A 21,468-nucleotide genomic window follows, 5' to 3' on the forward strand; every position below is an offset into this window, starting at 1 on the left:
TATTAATTCTATAGCTTTGCATTTCCCAGTTTCCTGTTCATTGTCTGTATTCCAACCTTGTGATCATTCTGTTAGACTCTCACAGCTTTTTCACTCTGAAGATATAGCAGTGAGGAATCATCACATGGGTGAGGAATATATTAGGAGAAGGCATTGTAGAACTTGAGCAAGGACATGAAAAAGAAAGCATGACAGAAGTGTGCAAAATAGAGTGGAATGATACTAAAGAGTATACTTCTCCACATCTTTATCATCATGTTTGGCTCCATGGTTAAATAGTCAGTGTGTTGGCCTTTGGTTCTTGGGGTTTTGGGTTAGGTTCCCAGCCTGTTCAATTGATAAATTCCCTTAGCTTGAGGACAGGGTGTTCATGCTGTCCCCTACATCCCTGCAACTCATATACCATATATAACACTATCATCTGCCACAATAACACGCATTTTCTTGTACGAGTAGATGTCAAGAGGGTTCGCCATCATCATAATCTGACTGAGTAAAGGAAGAGTTGTGTTGGGTAGCACTGTAGCATAGCAAACTTGTTCCCAGCTCAGTCGTGTTGCCTGTCTTACGTTTTATAATTATGTGTACTTTCGAATTACAGTTCCTCGGGAGTTTTTGGTAAACTCATTTAATAATCTTTTTGTTGTTGTTACTTTGTTCATTTAGCCAGAAAGAATAGATCCTCCTGACCCTCAGAAACCGGACTATGACATACGTGCAGATGTCTGGAGTTTGGGCATCACTCTTGTAGAACTTGCCACTGGTACCTTTCCTTACAAAGACTGCAAAACAGACTTCGAAGTTCTCACTAAAGTGCTGCAAGATGACCCACCATCACTACCTAATGACGAATCTTTCTCCACCGAATTCCACAGTTTTGTCACATGTTGGTGAGTTTGACATTTTAGATATATCTTTTATATTATATTATTTCTATATTATTTCTATGTACTGGACCAATTTTAATTATCTACTTTGGATATTGAAAGCTTTTTAACTTCAGGACATTGTCCATATATGTGCTTATATGTATGATTAAATATACCAATAATCACTCAAAGTTCTTGTAACAATCATCTACTGTTATGCAACTTTTAAATGATAGAATGACTATAAGACCCTGTTATAGAAATTTCTACGGTCTTCTGATCATAGACCCCAAAACGTGTGTGTTAAGTACCATATTTTTCCATGCAACAGATAAACATTACCCCTCAATTTTTATAACAAAAATATAGGGTGATCTTTTATACATGGAAAATTGTGTAAAGGAAAATTGTACTTACCAAAATATGCACTATCTCGAACAGGAAATCAGTAGTATCAATAGCAATATAGTAAACCAATAGAGACTACAAATGATGTATTGATGGTCTTGCTACAGATCAGTGTATGATTATTTGATCAATCAGTTGCTAGCATCAGCTCTTTAACTTCTGCTGAATTTATTTGTAGATCCACAGAATTTTGGCAGCCTGTATGGATACATGGAGTTTACAACTGAATTTGTTAAATGCCAGACATTATTTGAGTTTTTAAGTGAGAAACCAATGTTTTTTTGATGTGTTAATTTAGTACTTTTTCAGTGAACTCTACTGTATAACATTATCTATGTTTCATACTAATCAGCCATAGCTGCAATTAACATTCATAGGGTTGCAAAGGTCCAATGACTGCATGTGCCTGCTACGCACTGGTTGGAATGTTGCCCATGTTATACTGGGTAAAACAATTCGATTTACCAAATAGGGTTGCTATGTGGTGTCTAAATACACTGTCCTGCGATGGTTTCATTGCCGCCATCCTGCATTGCTTTTTAGGATGACTTCTGCATCCTGAATCAGGATCCGATGTTAATTTTTCCCCACCACTTCACATTTTCTCAAAAATCCTATATTACGTTTATTTCATCACATGCACTAATGCACTTCTTACATTGTTAGGAAGATTGTTGCTTTAATTTAGATTTCCATATTCTTTTATGAAGTTATTTTATTAATTCGATGACCTCTAGCCATCTCGTAGTCCTGTATTATCACGCTCAGAGTCTAGAGCCGGCAACTATGTACAACATAGCCGGCAACGCGCAGTTTTGGCTGAGTGGCGTCATTCTTTCGTTGTGCTTCGTCTGCGACCGTCTGAGTTGTGTTTCGCTTGCTAGTGAAAAGAGATTTTTGTCTTCATACGCATTCTATATGTGAGTGACGTACTGTGTTAATATTTTTATTGAACTTACATCTATCAACATACCACAATGTGGCTGCAAGAACAATCCAGATACATTCTGCTATATATGTGGAAGTTTCGTGCCGATGAGACAGTGGCACAATATAGCCGAGTTCGTGAGAAAGGCCTACTATGCCTACTTTGGCTTGAAACTTGGAGACCAAGACAAGCCTTGGGCACCACATAAGGCTTGTAGAACCTGTATAGAGCAGTTACGGCAATGAGTGAACGGTAAGCAAACTGTGTTGCCATTCAGTATTCCAATGGTGTGGGGAGAACTCCCAGACCACAGTACTCACTGCTACTTTTGTTGGGCCAGTGACCTAGATGTTAGGCCCCTTTAAACAACAAGCAAGCTACTTCTGTTCTGTGAACGTGAAGGGATTTAACAGCAGCAACAAAGGTAACGTTGTGTATCCAAGCAATATTAGATCTGCAATTTTACCCGTTCCTCATGGCCCTGATATACCTGTATCACAGCGTCCAGAACATTTACAGGATTGTCCTTCTTCTGAATCTGATGCAGAAATGGCGGGCACTAACTCAGACTGTGATTTCTCCCCTGAATGTGTTGAAAAAGAACCAAGACTGTTCGAGCAGAGTGCATTAAATGACTTCGTTCGAGATCTTGGCCTTACAAAGGAATCTACCTAGTTACTCGGGTCTAGACTTCGTGAAAGGAGCATTTTGGCACCAAGGACAACGTACTATTGGTACAAACATGACGAACAAGAATTTACACCCTTCTTTTCTGAAGAGGGAGCCCTGGTTTACTGTAACAACATTCCGGAGGTTATCTTAAAACGAGGAGCGCCAGAGTATGACCCTATTGACTGGAGACTTTTCATCGCCACCTCCAACTGTAGTTTGAAGTGCGCCCTTCTTCATCCATTCCCGTTGCTCATTCAGTTATTATACGAGAAACATATGGAAATCTCGAAATGCTGTTGTGTAAACTGAAGTACCAGGAACACAAGTGGCAAGTGTGTGGTGATTTCAAAGTTATAGGTATTCTGTTAGGTTTACAGGGAGGTTACACAAAGCAACCCTGCTTTCCGTGTGAGTGGGACAGTCAAACAAGGTTACATGACTGGAATCAAAAAGAATGGCTACGTAGACAATGGATTGTAGGGTCGAAAAACACAAAACAAGAAACTCTTGTTTACAAGAGCAAAATACTATTACCTCTGCTTCATATCAAACTAGGGCTTATGAAGCAGTTCGTTACGGCTTGCTAGTGAAAATAGATTTTTGTCTTCATACGCGACTACAAACAAATGATGGATAGATTGCTTGTTTCTTTCCAAGATTTTGGCTGCAAAATGAGGTTGAAAGTGCACATGTTACAATCACGTCTGGACTATTTCCGTGAGAACCTAGGAATGCTGAGCGAAGAGCAAGGAGAAAGATTCCATCGGGATCTACAGGAAATGGAACGCAGATATCAAGGGAAATGGAACAAAAACATCCTGGCAGATTACTGCTGGTTACTAAAGAGAGCAGGTCCAACTACTCCCCACACACGAAAAGGAAGGCGAAGATGTATTTTTGCTAAGGTAGGACATTATAAAATTGAAGCCATAGACTTACCATTCTCAGTACGATATGAGGCTTAATGCGTGGTAAATTTTGGTCCATTTGGCTGTGTTTTTATACAGATCTGTTCATACAATACACTACAGTTCATAAGTATACCAGTATAAGATAGGAGTGTTCAGATGGGTGAAAATAATAAGAAAGAAGCGTTCTTTACATGTGATGATAGGTATTTTGTGTGTCCGGGTGCAGCATATTTATCAAATTTTCATTTTGAAATTGCACAAAAACTTGATGTGATAGGGGGAAACTGACTTCAGTTCCGGAATCAGCATGACTGAAATATAAAAGATCACTATGTAAACTTCATGCAATGATCGGAAAGCTTCAATTCGCAGGTCAGATTCTTTGAAAATTGGTTTGGTGTGTTTATGCCAGTTTACTTAAGTAATTATTTTTATACTAATATAATACAGTCGGCCAACAACCATAGCCGTGCTGAAACACTGAATCCCATGAGAGTTAAGCAACATTGGGCGTGATCAAGATTTGGATGGGTTGCCACGCGCTGTTGGTGGAGGGCAAGGGAATGTAGGAGCGGAAAGGAACTGGCCACCCTACCATACGTAAGCTCCGGCTCAGGCACACCTCTGAGGAGGCTCAGACCTGCCTTCGGGCAGAATACACCCTTACCCTTACCTTAATGACAATTAAGACCGAGCTTGATAGCTGTAGTCACTTAAGTGCGGCCAGTATCCAGTATTCGGGAGATAATGGATTCAAATCCCACTGTTGGCAGCCCTGAAGATGGTTTTCCGTGGTTTCCCATTTTCACACAAGGCAAATGCTGGCTGGCAAATAATTAAGGCCATTGCAGACTAAGCTCATAGTTTACATTTTCTGAATTTGATATACGTATTTTTCCAAATTCAAGAAGACATTTTTTGGGTCAGATTTCATGCGAAAAATCAGGGTTGTCTTGCATTTGCGACGTAAGAGTAATGAACACCACTGGCAGCTACTATGGTAACCACACTGCTTCCCTTGGCATGAAGGCAAAGGTGGTCTAAAAATGCTTACTGTACAAGAAAGGCATTCAATGGTCAGCAACAAGGATGCTTCAAACAAGTTGAACATTCGGTTTTGAGTTGTGTGTGTGAAAAATGCACGGTTGGAATAGCCATAACACAAGATGTGTTATGAATGCGGGCTTGTGAATAGGAATTCCCTGAACTTTCAAAGGCAGTATCAGATACTTCTCAAGGAAATAACTCGGGATGTAGGTAGGATTTACATGATACTTGTGTATTTTTATTTTATTTCTCAAATTAAATTTGAAATTTGTTCTAAATAAAATTATGATTTCACAAAGCACTTTCTAAGCCTGATTTAATTTTTTGAAAGAAAAAGTGAGGGTCGTCTTTGATTCGGAGAAATATTTAAAGTCAAGAATTCATGTTTGGTCCATGTTGAATACAGTAGAGATTACAGAACAATGAATTAGATTGTACAGGATCCACTTTTTCAATACAAGATGTGTTGTTGGTTAATAATTAAAACCTCATTTATTTATAGTACCCGTTTCAACATCCATGGACGTCATCATCAGCCAAGTAGGGTTATTATACAAAGATACATAGTAAAGTTTAAACACACAAAATTGACCCTCATAATTAAAACTGTCTATAACAAGTTAAAATACAAAGCATAATAATGCTAAATGTCCAGGTTTGAATACTTAATTTGTACAAGTTTGAGTACTTGTTAGTCACAAATAAATGACTGAGGCTGAGGAACCTCGCAGAAAAACAAGTTCTTCCCACTGATAACATAATTATGTTACCTTATGATCTATGCACCTCAAGCTGGACTATTCTCTTGTTTATCAAGACTCAACAACTGGGATACCTTCTCAAAAATTTTATGAGGGGCATCCGGAAAGTAGTACCCGTTAGCGCCACATGAAGCGCTGATGACTCGGGTAGCCGCTGGGCAAGGTCAGACCGCGTCAGTGGCTTGTCTGCCTGCTCTGTGCGAGGTTGCGTGACGCTAGCATTGCCTGTGTTGTGTGTGTGATCGTGACACTCGTAAATTTTTTAAATGCCTCTTTTCCCTTATCTTTCTTTTGGCTATGTACATTTATATCACGCCTAATTTGGCTTTCAATCTTTTCGTCAGGTCTCCACATTTCCATACTGAACTGGGAATCGTGACGTTTATTCAAATTATGATCTTCACACGACCACATTGTTGGCTTCGAAACCACCTGAATTAAGCCTGTTAATTACCGCAACTTAATAGAACAAGGTTTATTCTTCCCACTGATAACATAATTATGTTACCTTATGATCTATGCACCTCAAGCTGGACTATTCTCTTGTTTATCAAGACTCAACAACTGGGATACCTTCTCAAAAATTTTATGAGGGGCATCCGGAAAGTAGTACCCGTTAGCGCCACATGAAGCGCTGATGACTCGGGTAGCCGCTGGGCAAGGTCAGACCGCGTCAGTGGCTTGTCTGCCTGCTCTGTGCGAGGTTGCGTGACGCTAGCATTGCCTGTGTTGTGTGTGTGATCGTTTAAAATGTTTAAACAAATTGAGAACTCCGCCAGTTGTGAAGTGAGGGCAGTGATTAAATTTCTTAATGCACGAAAAGTTCGACCTTCTGATATTCATCGCCAATTAACGGAAGTGTACGGAGACAATGTGATGGACGAGTCGTCTGTTCGGCGCTGGTGTCGCAACTTCAACCTGGGGAGGACGAGGAGCGTTCAGGGAGACCATCTGTCATTACAGACCAACTGCTGAGCGCAGTAGACGAATGCGTGAGGAACCTTTGGCGCATCACAATTGATGAACTCTGTGAACATTTTTCTAGTGTGTCTCAAACAATTGTTCATGAAATTGTCAAAGACCATCTGCATTATTCAAAAATCTGTGCAAGGTGGGTTTCTCGCATGCTTACACAGGAGCACAAAACCAAGCGTATGGCTGCAGCACTGATGTTTCTGGGACATTATTCCGATGAAGGAGACTCCTTCCTGACTCGCATCATTACTGGGGATGAAACATGGGTTTGTTATGCATCACCTGAGAGTAAACGACAGTCAATGGAGTGGCATCATGCTCATTCACCAACCAAACCAAAAAAAATTCAAGACAGTTCTATCCACTAGGAAACTCATGGCAACCGTTTTCTGGGATCGCCGAGGTGTACTGCTCATTGATTTTATGGCCCGTGGAGACACAATTAATGCTAATACGTATTGTGAAACATTAAAGAAATTACGGCGGGCAATGCAAAATCAACGGCGAGGTATATTGTCTACAGGCGTCATTTTCCTTCATGACAATGCCAGGCTTCATGCAGCTGCGATAACACAACAACTTTTGCAGCAATTCAAGTGGGAAACCTTCGACCATCCCCCGTATAGCCCGGACTTGGCCCCTTCGGATTTTCATCTCTTTACAAAGCTTAAAGACTTTGTAGCGGGAAAAAGATTTGACAGCAATGAAGAACTTAAACGAGCCGTGACTACGCATCTCAATACGCTGGTGGCGGAGAACTATGACGCTGGGATACAAAAACTCGTCCCATGTTATGACAAATGCCTAAATTTGCTTGGATATTATGTGGAGAAGTAGTGTAAAGTATGCTCTTTCCAATAAAAATGTGTATATTTGTTAATATTTACTCCTGTGTCTTTATTGCGCAAACGTGTACCACTTTCCGGATGCCTTCGTATATTTTACGGTCAGATGCACCTCATCATTTCAACTGGTTATAATCTAACAGTGACTTTATAGGTGCTGTCATGTGTTTTAGATGGTCATACACATCATACCCTCATCATTTTAATGTTACATTTAAAATTTGCCTTAATAGATGCATTCAAGTGTTATATATAGATACACCTTATGTTCTACAAAACCTCAAGCTGGACTATTTTCTCATGTATCATACCTTAACAATTGTGTTACCTTCTCTGAATTGCTTTCATTGTTTTAACTTGTTACAATTTAACTTTTAACATTAGTCCTTGTATTTGCTGTCATGTGTTTTATATTTTAACTAGTCATTTAACATGTAGGTGCTATCGTGTTATATATTGCTATTTGACAAGTTGTATTTTGCTCAGTTGATTCATTGGCTGATGATGATGCACAATGAGCGTCGAAACTAGTAGCAATCTTCTTTAAACGTTATGTGATATATGCTCACATCAATAAACATTCATTGTAATGAAAAGGTGGACCTTTAACATTTTCGTCCTGGGAAGATGTCGAAAGTCGGTAGACATCATCTGGAGGTTATGATTTTCACATAATTGAACAAGACGTTTTGCATTCTCATTGGTCTTCTTGTGAGCCGAGTATCACCCAGTGACGTGTCTGTGTTTCTGTTTCCGCCCTAGTTGTGTGTTGAAATCACCAGTAAGATCTTTACATGGTGTTCTGGAATTTTTTGCAATTCTGGTATCGAAGGTGTTCCACAATATCTCTGTTATTATTATTATTATTATTATTATTATTATTATTATTATTATTATTATTACTACTATTACTATTATTAACTTTATTGGCCACATTGGATCACTTGCGTCGTTCCACGTTTATTTTCTCTTTGAAGTTTGTATAGGTTGTTTCTTGTGATTTGCCCAGTACTTTTTCATTCACTTGGATTGTAATTTCCTCAATTCATCTGAAATGGTTATAGCCATTCTATGTGTCATTTCTGCTGAAAATATCAACTCTCTTGGTGCCATGCGGTAGTGCGAGCATCCACCCTTTAAATTGCCAGAGCCGATCTGGTCGGCCGTTAACAATCCAGTCGGAAGTTGCCAGAGCCGATATCCGATTATATCGGCTGGCTTAAAATTCTGTGATATACATAATTTTGAGGCAACCTATAGTGATGTGCATACTTTTGTTACAACCTGTAGTAAAGGGGCTACACGTTATTGTGTGCTTGGCCTTACTTTGGCAGTTCTAAGAGGGTGTTTTACCTTTCACAAGAGTCGTTTCCTGTGTTTACAAATACCGCTAACCGGTCAGTAAGAGATTGCTCCTTGCAGTGAGTGGATTTGTGACAGGAAAATGGCATATTGTTCACGCGATAATTTTTCAGCAGGTATTGATGACAATAAATTAATGCAGTATTTAGAACAGTGCGAAGTTAACGCGGATGATTTATGGGATAACGATAGGGAATTTAGTTCGGAGAGTAGCAACGAAATTATACCGGACACGTCCGCGCAATCACCGCAGCTAAAGAAGAGACGTTTAATTGTGTCTAACAGTACTAAAGCTACTCTGAATATGGTGGTAAATGAAACTAGTGATAATGAATATGATGATGATGATGATGTCTCTGGAGAACATTTTGTGGAAATTTGTCCCAATGAACCCGACAACATTCCTCAACCTCCTGTCTCCTTCAAGGAAGTTCTTGGACCTAAACATGCCCTACCGTCTGATTCTCCGCCCATATCACACTTCAATTTACTTTTCACTTACTCTCTGCTAAACCTTATAGTTACATATAGTCCTCTATCATTACCTAAATGCCGGTCTCCACGGGCCAACTGTAGCGTGCCTGCCTCTCACCCGGAGGTCATGGGTTCGATTCCCGCCCAGGTCAAGAATTTTCGCCTGGTCCTGAGGGTTGGTTCAAGGTTCACTCAATCTAAGTGACCCTAAGTGATTGCAATTGAGGAGATATCTGAGGGTGAGAGGGCGACCCTGGTCTGGAAAACCAAGAATAATTACTGAGAGGATCCGTCTCACTGACCATGATTCACCTCATAAACTGCAGGTACCGAACTGAGCAGCGGTCGCTTAGTAGGTCAAAACAAATCACGGCTTTAGTGCCATACATTTCTTAACTTCGTAAATTCTGTTGTATTGTAAAATTATTTTTCTAATATATACTACAACTGAAAACGAGAAACTATTCTTTTCTTAAAACAAAAAGCTATAATATCAACTACTATTTTTTACTTATTTAATAATTCAGAATTATTTTAATACTATGTTGTCCGCACGTAGAAAATTTGTAGTCAGTATTTGCCAAACACTGATACATACACGTTAATTTTATCGATGAGTAAAATTGTCTTGTTTTTATTAGTGACATATGTTTGAATTTTTATTTTTTACGTTTTTATTTTTCTTGTTCAAATTAGTTATTCTATAGAATTGTATTTAGAAATACATTATACATAATTGTGTATTCTTTTGTATCGTAGATTATTTTTTCAAAGTAGATATTGAGAGAGAAAGTGCGAAAATATGTTTCTCTTCCTAAAAATAAAAGTTATCGACAACTATAAATCAACAATAAAACGTCTTTGACTCTTTATATCATTCCAAACCAGTTTCTTATTCTACGTAGTCGATATGTAGAAAATTTCATGCCGGTATTTGCTATACACTGGTAGATATACGCGAATTTTAAAATACATGTGTTTCCACTGAAAACGGCCTGGTACTTTACAGTAGTAGAGTGGAGGCGGAGCTCTGGCCTCTTCCAGCTGGTGGGGAGCGGCCGGCCAGATCGGCTCTTGTCTCCAAGAGGGTTAAGAAGGGTGTTAAATTTGTTTTAATAATAAAATTTTATACATGAATTTTGTTTTTATTCTCTCTGCCTAGTAACTTGAGATCTTGCTGAATTTTGCATATCCATTGTCCTCCTGCCTCTCACCCGGAGGTCATGGGTTCGATTCCCGCCCAGGTCAAGAATTTTCGCCTGGTCCTGAGGGTTGGTTCGAGGTTCACTCAATCTAAGTGACCCTAAGTGATTGCAATTGAGGAGATATCTGAGGGTGAGAGGGCGACCCCGGTCTGGAAAACCAAGAATAATTACTGAGAGGATCCGTCTCACTGACCATGATTCACCTCGTAAACTGCAGGTACCGAATTGAGCAGCGGTCGCTTAGTAGGTCAAAACAAATCACCATGATTTCTCATCTCTAGTTGTAAAATCCGGTTTCCTGACAGTCGCAAGAAGTGAAAGAAATACAACATTCTTATCTCCTTCATTGTCTGGTGATTTTGTCAATCTTTCAATAGACAGTTTCACTATCTAGGATTCTTCAGACTGTTTCGATCAGATATTTTTTATTTTTGCAATTTCTGATGACTCTTCTTTCTTTTTTGAGGAGCTGATCAGTTCTTTAGTTTTTAACCCTTTGACTCAAATTATTTATAAGTCCTGATTTCTCCCAACTCGCATTTATTTCTGTCAGCATTCTTCACATTTTAAAACCTGGTATTTAGTTCTGGTTGTAACATTATGTACAGGAAGGAAGGTATTTACATGACACAAAATAATGTTTTTCACTTTCTTATCGGTATGTCTTGAGTGTGTGGAAGTGTTCCATGTAAATGCCTGGATAGAGAACTGGTTGCTTCTCACAGGTTTTACAGAAGTGGACTGTCTGTCATCTCCCTCCAGCGACTTTCCTGTCACTGCAAATCTTGCAATCCTTAGTTTTTCCTTCGGGATGGGAGTAGAGCAGGTGCAGCTTGCCATTCAGTCTCCTTTCTTCATCTGTTGAGGATGGTCTTCCCCTTTTCCTGTTCTGTGTATTCTGCACATTTCCTACAAGTTATCTTATAAAATTTTTCCTAAACTTCAGATGTCATTCCATTGTTACCATCTTTGAAGAGTAGGAAGGCACCCACTACCGTGATCTCCAGAAGCCAGAAGATCATTTTTCTCCACTACTTCACTGACTTACGTGTGAATGGTATGAGCTAGCATAGTGGGCCCCCCATGTATTGATTATAAGCATATATGGCAGTAAGTTTTTCTATAATTTTCTCGGCACCTTGACGTTTTATTCTTTGCACAGGCTGAGTGAAATTGTCATAGAATGTGGACAGCATAGCAATAATCCGCTTGTCCTTCCAAACCAAGCATGAAGTGTTATCTGTTCGGAGTACAATAATGTTATGTTATTTCATTCTCTTTGTTGTGACTTTTCTCACTTGTATTGGCAGACCTCTCCTCTTTACCATTACAGTGCCTGTAATATGAACCTTTAGTTTCAGTAGCTCAGTTCTAAGGTCGTAACTAGAATAGAACCAGCCCGTAAAGGCATGAAACCCAGTTTTGTTGGTGGCTTGCAAAACTTTTGTAACCAAATGAATATCTATCCTACAAGTGAAGGGTAAATCGGGCCTAACAAGTGATTGTGTGGTATGGTCAAATACGGTAGAGATAATACATGACAGTCTGTGAGATGTCGTGGGACAGCGATTAGAGCTCTGTCTAGCAGAGTGACCTGGAGTTACTGACTCTGTCATAAGAGTACGTGTATTTGTTTGTAAAGTTTATGGTGTTATTTATGTATTTGCAGTTCGTTAACTTAAGTAAATAGTAGTGTGTGTCATTTCTTTATATCTCCTTTCAACAAGAGTGGAAAGATGTGTGCTGTGTTTGACTGCAATAACTATGAAGTGCAGAAGTATTTGTGGCCTTTCTTCCATTTCCCTCGCGACAAGAAAATGTAAGTAAATATTGTGTTTGCATATATATTCTTCCAGTGACAAAGAGGTTTTTATAGTACTTTCTAAACTTCTGATCTGTACGACCCATATTTTAACTGGCTTAAAATATAAGCAGCTTATTTTATTGTATAGTGCAGCAGTTAACCTTCAATACCGATGTGTTGTTGTAGATGTGATCGGTGGGTTTTGAAATGTCTGAGAAGTGATTTGGATAAGGTGTACAAGAAAGAAGGGACGTTACGCTTGAGTAATTATTATAAGATCAGATTATTTCCAGGCCAGCGACTTTAGAAATCCCTGACTATACAGCCAAGTGTATGTTATGTTTCTACTCTACTTGTAGGTAAATATTCCTCAAAAGATAACTATCGACAGCATTTTCATGCTTTTCTTTCTTTTATCCCTCTTCTCAGATTAAAGCTGGGATCTGTACCAACACAGAATTTCCCAAAAAATAAGACATCAAATGCTACTGCCCCTTCTAAAAGGGGTCCTTCCAAGAGAAAAATACAGTAATGTACCGATTTGTTTATTGACAAGTGCCTTAATGTGATGATACATTGATTTTTAAATGAGGGAATAGGCCAATCCAACCGTAAACATTCAGGCAGAAATGCTAAAGCAAAAAAGGTAATGCATAAATGAAAGATCAACCCCTTTCACAGCAGTGCAGTATATGCCTAATTACAGTATTTAAATAATAACCTGTTAAATACAGTGGAACCTTGGATTGCGAGCATAATTCGTTCCGATAACATGCTTGTAATCCAAAGCGCTCGTATATCAAAGCAAGTTTTCCCATAAGAAACAATTGAAACGCAAATGATTCGTCCACAACACAAAAATAAAATTAATTATTCGCATACCACTTTTAAAACAAAGTATAACGTAAAACAAACTAAAGTTCACTTTTCCTTGCAGTGAAATCATTGTTGGTGTGAGGGAGATGAGAGATGACATGAGAAGAGTTACTGTGTAGCACGAATTTCACTAACGGAATCACTGCTATCTGTTGGCCCACTGTAATTGTTTTCTTTTAGTGCAACTTTAACGAGGAACCTGTCCATTGACTGTTGCTTTTGCCTCTTTTTGTGGCCTTCACAAAAATGTGACATTGCATTGTCACTGAGCTGATTAATCGCTCGCACTGCTACAGCCTTATTCGGGTGATTTTCTACAAACTTTTGCACCGTTTCCCACATTTTGCACTTCTCCCGAATCTCAGTTGAAGTGAGAGATTCCATTGACGTTTTCTTCTCATCTTCCCGGACGTGATCTCCATAGCCATAACCTTCGCGATGCAGGTCCATGAGTTCGTTGGCGGCCAGTTCCTGGCTATGTTCTTCCACCAGTTCTATAATGTCCAAGTCATTCGCCTCCACCCGCATAGTCTTCCCTAAGGACACAATTTCATCGACTATCGGCTGCTCGTTGTCACCAACAATCCCCTCAAAGTCACGTCCAAGCGGAAGTGTGAGTTCTCTTGGCGACTCCATCCTAGGCTTTATCGATGATCTTCAGGCAGTTCACGATGGAGAAATGATTTCTCCCAAACTCTCGGAGGGTAAGGTTTGTTTCTTCTGTCACTTCGAAGCATCGCTGAAATAGTGCTTCGGTGTATAGCTTCTTGAAGTTCGAAATGACTTGCTGATCCAAAGGCTTGAGTAGTGGAGTAGTTGTAGTATAATTGGACAGTTCTGCGGCCACCACCCCCACCGGCTCCCAGTGGCCACCTCTACCACCACCACAGCCAGAGGCCTCCCAGATGCCTCCTCCACCACCACCACCACCACAGCCAGAGGCCTCCTAGAGGCCTCCTCCACCGCCACCACAGCCAGAGGCCTCCCAGAGGTCTCCTCCACCACCCGCGGAAAATTTCAATTTGTAAACAAAGCCACGTGCTTTTTGACAGCTGTCATCGACAACAACGCATCGCTAACCTCAGTACTGCCATCTTGACGGGCCTAAACCTCAGTAGTACCAACTTAACCTAACTAGCGCGAGATTTGAATTGGTAAACAAAGCCACGTGTTTGTTGACAGCCACGTGCTTTTTGACAGACAACAATGCATCGCCAACCTCAGTACTGCCATCTTGACGGGCCTAAACCTCAGTAGTACCAACTTAACCTAACTAGCGCGAGATTTGAATAGGTAAACAAATCCACGTGCTTTTTTGACAGCTGTCATCCGCCATCTTTAAACCACAGAGCACTGTGCTGCCCTCTTTATCGTAGTAGATGTAAATTCGTCACCTGTCATCTGCAGTGCTGCCATCTTAACGGGCCTAAACCTTAGTGCTACCAACTTAACCTCACTAGCGCGAGATAAACAAATCCACGTGCTTTTTTGACAGCTGTCATCCGCCATCTTTAATCTATAGAGCACAGTACTGCCCTCTTTAGCTACTTACCTTTGAAATGTGGTGGCGGATAATTTGAAAAATTCTACATTCTCTTGTTTGGAAACAAACCCATGCGCTTTCTTGACAGCTATCATCCGCCATCTTTAATCCAGAGAGCACCGTGCTGCCCTCTTTAGCTACTTACCTTTGAAATGTGGTGGCGGCAAATTCCACGTGCTCTTGTTTGGAAACAAATTCCACGTGCTCTTGTTTGGAAACAAGCTCACGTGCTTTTTTCTGACAGCTGTCATTCGCCATCTTGCATCACAAACCTCAGTGCTGCAGTCTTTAGCTAGATACCTTTGAAATGTGGTGGCGGCAATTTGAAAAATTCTATGTGCTCTTGCTTGCAAACAAAGCCACGTGCTTTTTTGACAACTGTTATCCGCCATCTTTAATCAATAGAGCACTGTGCTGCTATCATGCGGGCAATTTTGTCAGCTGTCATCTGCCATCTTTCATCCACAGAATACCGTGCTGCCCTCTTTATGACATGTAGTAGCGGGCAATTTGAAAAGTTCTGTTAGCTGTCATCCGCCATCTTTAATCAAGAGAGCCCCATGCTGCCATCTTTAGCTAGATACCTTTGAAATGTGGTGGCGGCAAATTGAAAAATTCCACGTGCTCTTGTTTAGCAAACAAACTCACGCGCTTTTTGTCAGCTGTCATCCGCCATCTTACATCGCAAACCTCAGTGCTACACTCTTTAGGTACATACCTTTGAAATATGGTGGCGGATAATTTAAAAAGAAAAATTCTACACAGCCATCTCTCGACGCTAATTGCATAAGGTGGTGGCTATACATGACTCCTTAAGGGTGCTTACGCAAGATGGCTGCTATACACAGGTTCTTATGAGACGCCCTTGGAATGCTTGCGCAAGATGGCAGTTATACATGGCTCCTTATGAGATGCCCTAGGGATGCTTGCGCAAGATAGCGGCTGCTCTTATGGGACGGTTTAAGGGTCCTTGCACAAGATGGCTTGAGACGCCCTAAGGATGCTTGCGCAAGATGGCAGACACAAGATGGCGGCTATACACAACTCCTTATGAGACGCTTTAAGGGTGCTTGCGCAAGATGGCTGCCGCTCTTATGAAGAAAGCTAGCTTAGAGGCTAACGTGTCGTGCTAGTTCGATTCATTAAATTTGGGGCTTAAATGCGAAATGTTAAATATCTCGAAAATGGTGCACCGTAGAGCAAAACGGACAAAATTTTTCTGCCCAACACCCAGGTTCGCAGTATGAGGAACATGATAGCATAAGAAAAACATAGTCTATCAACGGTTCGGTTCCTACTTAGGCCCTTTGGCATTCGCTCTGTTTTAGCTTGTATTGAAGCGAGTCTTCATAACATGATCAGGTCTAGCTATGGTAGAGAGTATAACGTACCGTGCTGATTCGATTCATTAAATTTGGGGCTTAAATGCAAAATGTTAAATATCTCGAAAACGGTGCACCGTAGAGCAAAACGGATAAAATTTTTCCACCTGATACCTAGGTTTGCAGTATCAGGAACAAGAAAAAACATAGTCTAATGATGAGATCGATGGTTCAATCCCTACTTAGGCCCTTTGGCATTGGCAGCTATCTAATTCTACAAGATGGGGGCTATACATAGCTTCTTATGAGGCAGCTTAAGAGCGCTTGCACAAGATGGCTGCTGCTCTTATGAGACGCCCTAGGGGTGCTTGCGCAAGGTAGCAGCGACAAGACAGCGACTGTACACAGCTCCTTATGATACGACCTAGAGGTGCTCACACAAGATGGTGGCTGCTCTGATGAAGAAAGCTAGCTTTGCATCGTGCAGGTATCTTTACAGCACTAAACCTCATACCTTTGAAATGTGTTGGCGGGTAATTTGAAAAATTCGACGTGCTTTTTCTTAACAGCAGCTATCTTTAAACAATAGCGGCTATACATAAGCTGTTAAGGCCTCCTCTTATGTCAAGGCATAGCTCTATCGAACAAGTTTAAACCTGCATCGGGATAGCTAGAGTAAGCACGTGCTGCAGTGATGACGTCATTATGCATGTTTAGACTTCCAAATCACTAAAGAAACATAACAAGACTAGAATCGAACACTGCACTCTATGCTGTTAACTTTATCGTGTGATCGGAACATTGATTGAAGTGTTTAGAACACTAAATAAGTGATCAAGACTAAAATAGAACACTGTACTCGATACAACATGTGTTTAGAACATGTCAGGGGATACCTTTGTTCTAAGAAGATTAGATTACCGCACATTCCTTGTAGGGCTAATGAGCAAAAGGGCTAAAGGGCTAGGGTGCCTCTCCTCTCTTTATCCGGGCTTGAGACCGGCTCTACAACTAGAGGCGGAGTTAACACCCTAAGGAAGGGAGAATGTTGGGAAATAATCTATACGAATATAGCTACTTGATCGACTATATACTACAGATGGATGACTTAGGTGAGGGTAAGCGCTTACTTAATAATACCTACACGACATAATTCATGCTCTATTTCAAAAATATCTTCTTTGTACTGTGTGTAACCAGCATCATGATAGGCTCTTAGCAGTTGTAAACATTTTACCAGTACGTTGGGGTCTTTACAGTAGCTTATATCTACATACTGCCTGCTGTCATTTCTTGATGGATACAGTACTTTTGCATCCATCTCTTGGCACAGGTCAGAGTAAAGTGTATCTTCCACCGAAGTCCCAGTCAACATCCATGGCTGTGACAGTATGGAAGCTGCTGGGGTATGGGTAGTGCTGAGTAATGACATTCAGGAGCACGACTAGTGCTTCTGGGTGTTATGAAAGGTGCTGCTCACAGGGTCAGTCATGCTGCAATAGTACTTTCTGACCCAGTAAGGAAAGCAATGGCAAACTACCTCACTCCTCATCTTGCCTAGTACGCCTCATTTTGGTGCTGCCATTGGTTTTTTGGGTTTCCTTATAACCCCACAACCTTTGGTGGTGCTATTTGAGGATCCAACCAGCCTCTGGGCTGTTGACCTAACAGACAGACATATCTACATAGGGTAACAGAGGCTCGTTGTGAACTTTGAGTCTATATGCAGACAGTTGATGTGCAGGGACTTGTTTTGATGTAATACGTGCTTCAGCAGTAGCGTTTCTAGGTACAAACTTAACTTGTTTCGATAGCGATGAAGCGTTGAAATTTCCTTCTTCTTTACCTTGCATCTCTTCTTGAGATGTTTGCACTGCGACAGAACGTGTAGTAGGCTTAGGAAATGAAGTAAAATCATCAAGCTGTAATGGCAATGACACATTCAGATTTTCTTCTTCTACTTTCCCTTTATTACTGTTTTGATCAACATCATTATCCTTATTATCATAATCATGATCTTGCCTCTCTTTATCTTGAAGTTTGTGCTTAGTAACAGAACTCGCAGCAGGTCTAGACAACAAGGGAGAATTAAAAATCTCTCGCAGAGGTGTACTTTTTAAACATAAATCAGTGTTCGCTGGAATATGGTTGAGCTCTTTGTATTTTGTTCCCGATGAAGCTACATTACACGCGGCTTCATGACGTTGAGCGTTGTATGCGTTCTTGAACTCTCTTCTACAATGTTTGCATTGAAAAATTGTCCTACATGATATCTCATGACGTCTCCTGTGATAGCTTCGGGAAAATGCTCTTCCACACTCTTCGCAAATATACCTAGAAATAGGTTTTCCCATGACGGACTTTTACCTTCTGCTAACAGATTCTTCTTTAAATCTACTTGACATTTGTTATTCTCTACTTCGATGATGCGAACAGCTTAGCGATTAACAGTAAACTAACACAAAAGCGTATAACCAAGGTAGCAACAGTAAGGTTTAAGCCCATCAAGATGGCAAGAGTGAGGTTAGCGACGTTCTGTTGTTGGATTTTAAATTCCGCGCTATCACATGCATAAGGTGGCAGCCTTGAGGTTTACCGCCGTAAAGATGGCAGCAGTGTTGTAGGGGTAGCGTGCCTGCCTATCATCCAGAGGCCCCGGGTTCAGTTCCTGGCCAGGTCTGGAATTTTTTACCTGGACGTAAGGGCTGGTTTGAGGTCCACTCAGCCTACGTGATTAGAATTGAGGAGCTACCTGATGGTGAGATAGCGGCCACGGTCTAGAAAGCCAAGAATAATGGCCGAGAGGATTCGTTATACTGACCGTGTGACACCTCATAATCTGCAGGTCATCGGGCTGAGCAGCGGTTGCTTGGTTGGCCAAGGCCCTTCAAGGGCTGTAGTGCCATGGGGAGGTGGGGGGGGGTGCTTATTATAACACTTGAACACGACATGACCCTTGAAGCCTACAGTGCTTTCATCAACACTCAGATTCTTTCCTGGAATGAAGTGTTCCCTGAATTTAATGTCAAGGTATGACACTATATTTCTAACCTTCAAACTTGTAGGTTGTGGGCCTGCTGTATCAGCATCAGGGGAAGAAAGATACAGATTCCAGAATATCTGTAGAAATCTGTCTCTAGAGAACACATCTTTGTAGAACACCTGCTATCCAACCAGTCTTCACTAAAATAATCCTGCCTTTCTGCCTTACTGTTCATCCCCATGTTGATAATTACACCTATAAATGCCTTCAGCTCTTCTAAAGTCACAGCTTTCTAAGAAAACCAGATTAGATGTTTTCTGAAGTGGAGTATTTTGCTGTATTTTCATTTCAGCAAATTTGTTTGTCTCGTGGACAATAGAGGTTAGCAATGGATCAGTAAAAAATAGCTGCCAGTACTCTAATTCTATATATTTTTTTGCTAGTTGTTTTACGTCGCACCGACACAGATAGGTCTTACGGCGACGATGGGACAGGAAAGGGTTAGGAGTGGGAAGGAAGCGGCCGTGGCCTTAATTAAGGTACAGCCCCAGCATTTGCCTGGTGTGAAAATGGGAAACCACGGAAAACCATTTTCAGGGCTGCCGACAATGGGGTTCGAACCTACTATCTCCCGAATACTGGATACTGGCCGCACTTAAGCGACTGCAGCTATCGAGCTCGGTAAATTCTATTTTGGGTCCATTACCACATCTTATGAATCCATTAACTAACATGTGAGGAAATTTGGGTAATCGTGCATCACCCATGATCTCCAAGGTATGTTTTAAGTCAGCACTGTATGACTGGGACGAGACGAGTCATAATATTATCACCTCCTCCATGATTTCTTGCGATTCTGATATCAACATCGTCACTTGAATCACTCGCGGATATATCACTTTCATCATCAGATTCAAAATTTTCATAACTTTCGTGGTCGCTGTCATAAAAATCTGCCGAAATAGACGCACGAATCTCAGCTTTGGTCAGACTGTTCACTGCCATGTTGCTTCACCGTGACTGCTTTCCATGGTCAAGGAAAAGGAGTTGTTTTGCCAAGCAAAGAGGAACTAAAACACTCCTATTTGGTTTCTTTCGGTTTCCGGAAGGGACCAGCACTTACCAAACAAAATACAAAAGCCCTGGCATGCCAGATAACCTAGCAATGAGCGGCGAAACATTGTGTTGACTCAGGATCGACACGAGCTGTAACACTTGTGACGGCTGTCGATAGATAAGTGGAAAGGGTTAATTTTGAACAGGGTTTCCTAAGCATAAGTGGCTTCCGGGATAGTTACGATCAAAGACTGCAACAGGACAGGCATGAAATTCTCAAATGTTGGCATCAGCAGTTTTATGAGAAATCTAATGGTGAGTTCCCGGATCCACCTAATCCTGAAGGCAACCCAACAGCAGGACCCATTCTGGAAATCACATCCAAGGAAGTCACCAGTGGTATCAATTGCATGAAGAACCAAAAAGCGCCAAGACTGGATAAATTGCCTGGTTACTTCTGGAAATTGAGAGAAATGAGAGAGACTGTAATTAATTTGTTGACCAGTTTTTTCAATGCAGTAGTAACCTCTGGCTGTATTCCCATTGAATGGGCCACAAGCATCACTGTGCGAGTCTTCAAAAACAAAGGTGACGCGGCAGACTGCTTTAACTACCGCCAATCCTCCACCTGTCGCGTACCAGGAAAATCTTTGAGAGAATCCTCGACCAGTGCCTGCACAAAATCATCAAAATTAGTACCAATTACTGCGGTATATTTTTATGAGCTGGGACAATGGACGCTATCTTTGCAGCTCGAATGCTCATGGAGCAACATTGAGAGAAACAGCTGGTGCTTCATATTGCCTTACTCGATCTTGAGAAAGCTTTTGACAATGTTCTGCATCTATTGATTGGTACACACTTCGCGACCATGGCGTTCCCAGAGCAGCTCATCAGCTGGGTCAGAGTTTTATATACAAACACCAGCAGTCGGGTACGCTGTACTGCCGGCACCTCAGACAGCTTCCCCGTTAAAGTCACTGTTCACCAGGGCTCAGCACCATCACTGAAGCTCTTCATTACCATCGTGGACACCATCACTGAGGATTTGCAACAGAGTGTTCCTTGGACTCTCCTACACGCCGACTATGTTGCGCTCACGAACACCACTCAAGCACAATTGAATGGGTGCATGCGAAAATAGACTAACCATCATTTTCTTAAATTTGAGCAAACGAGACTTTCTCACTGATGCATCTCATTTAATGGTGACAATATTGAAAGTGGGGGGAATGTGATTTTTTTTTTTTGTAATAAAATTTTCACATTTAGTCTCAGTCTTAATTGAACACCCTCAATCCTGGCTCAATCCAGTGGTATTTGAAGGGGCTCAAATACATCAGCCTTGTGTCGGTAGATTTACTGGCACGTAAAAGAATTCCTACAGGACTAAAAACCAGCACTGCGGCATCTCCAAAAGCTGTGAA

At 41.0% G+C, this 21,468-nt stretch overlaps 1 protein-coding gene across 2 annotated transcripts in view; it reads left to right on the plus strand.

Annotated features, from left to right (window-relative positions):
• Nucleotides 1-21,468, plus strand: part of hep (hemipterous) — a 390,680-nt gene that overhangs the window by 140,815 nt on the left and 228,397 nt on the right. For both annotated transcript variants that reach the window (XM_067138172.2, XM_067138174.2), the window contains exon 6: nucleotides 667-890. In XM_067138172.2, coding sequence (XP_066994273.1) covers nucleotides 667-890 — 224 coding nt within the window. The remainder of the gene's footprint in view (nucleotides 1-666; nucleotides 891-21,468) is intronic.

This window comes from Anabrus simplex, chromosome 1 (genome assembly GCF_040414725.1).
Source record: "Anabrus simplex isolate iqAnaSimp1 chromosome 1, ASM4041472v1, whole genome shotgun sequence".
Taxonomy (NCBI): Eukaryota; Metazoa; Arthropoda; class Insecta; order Orthoptera; family Tettigoniidae; genus Anabrus; species Anabrus simplex.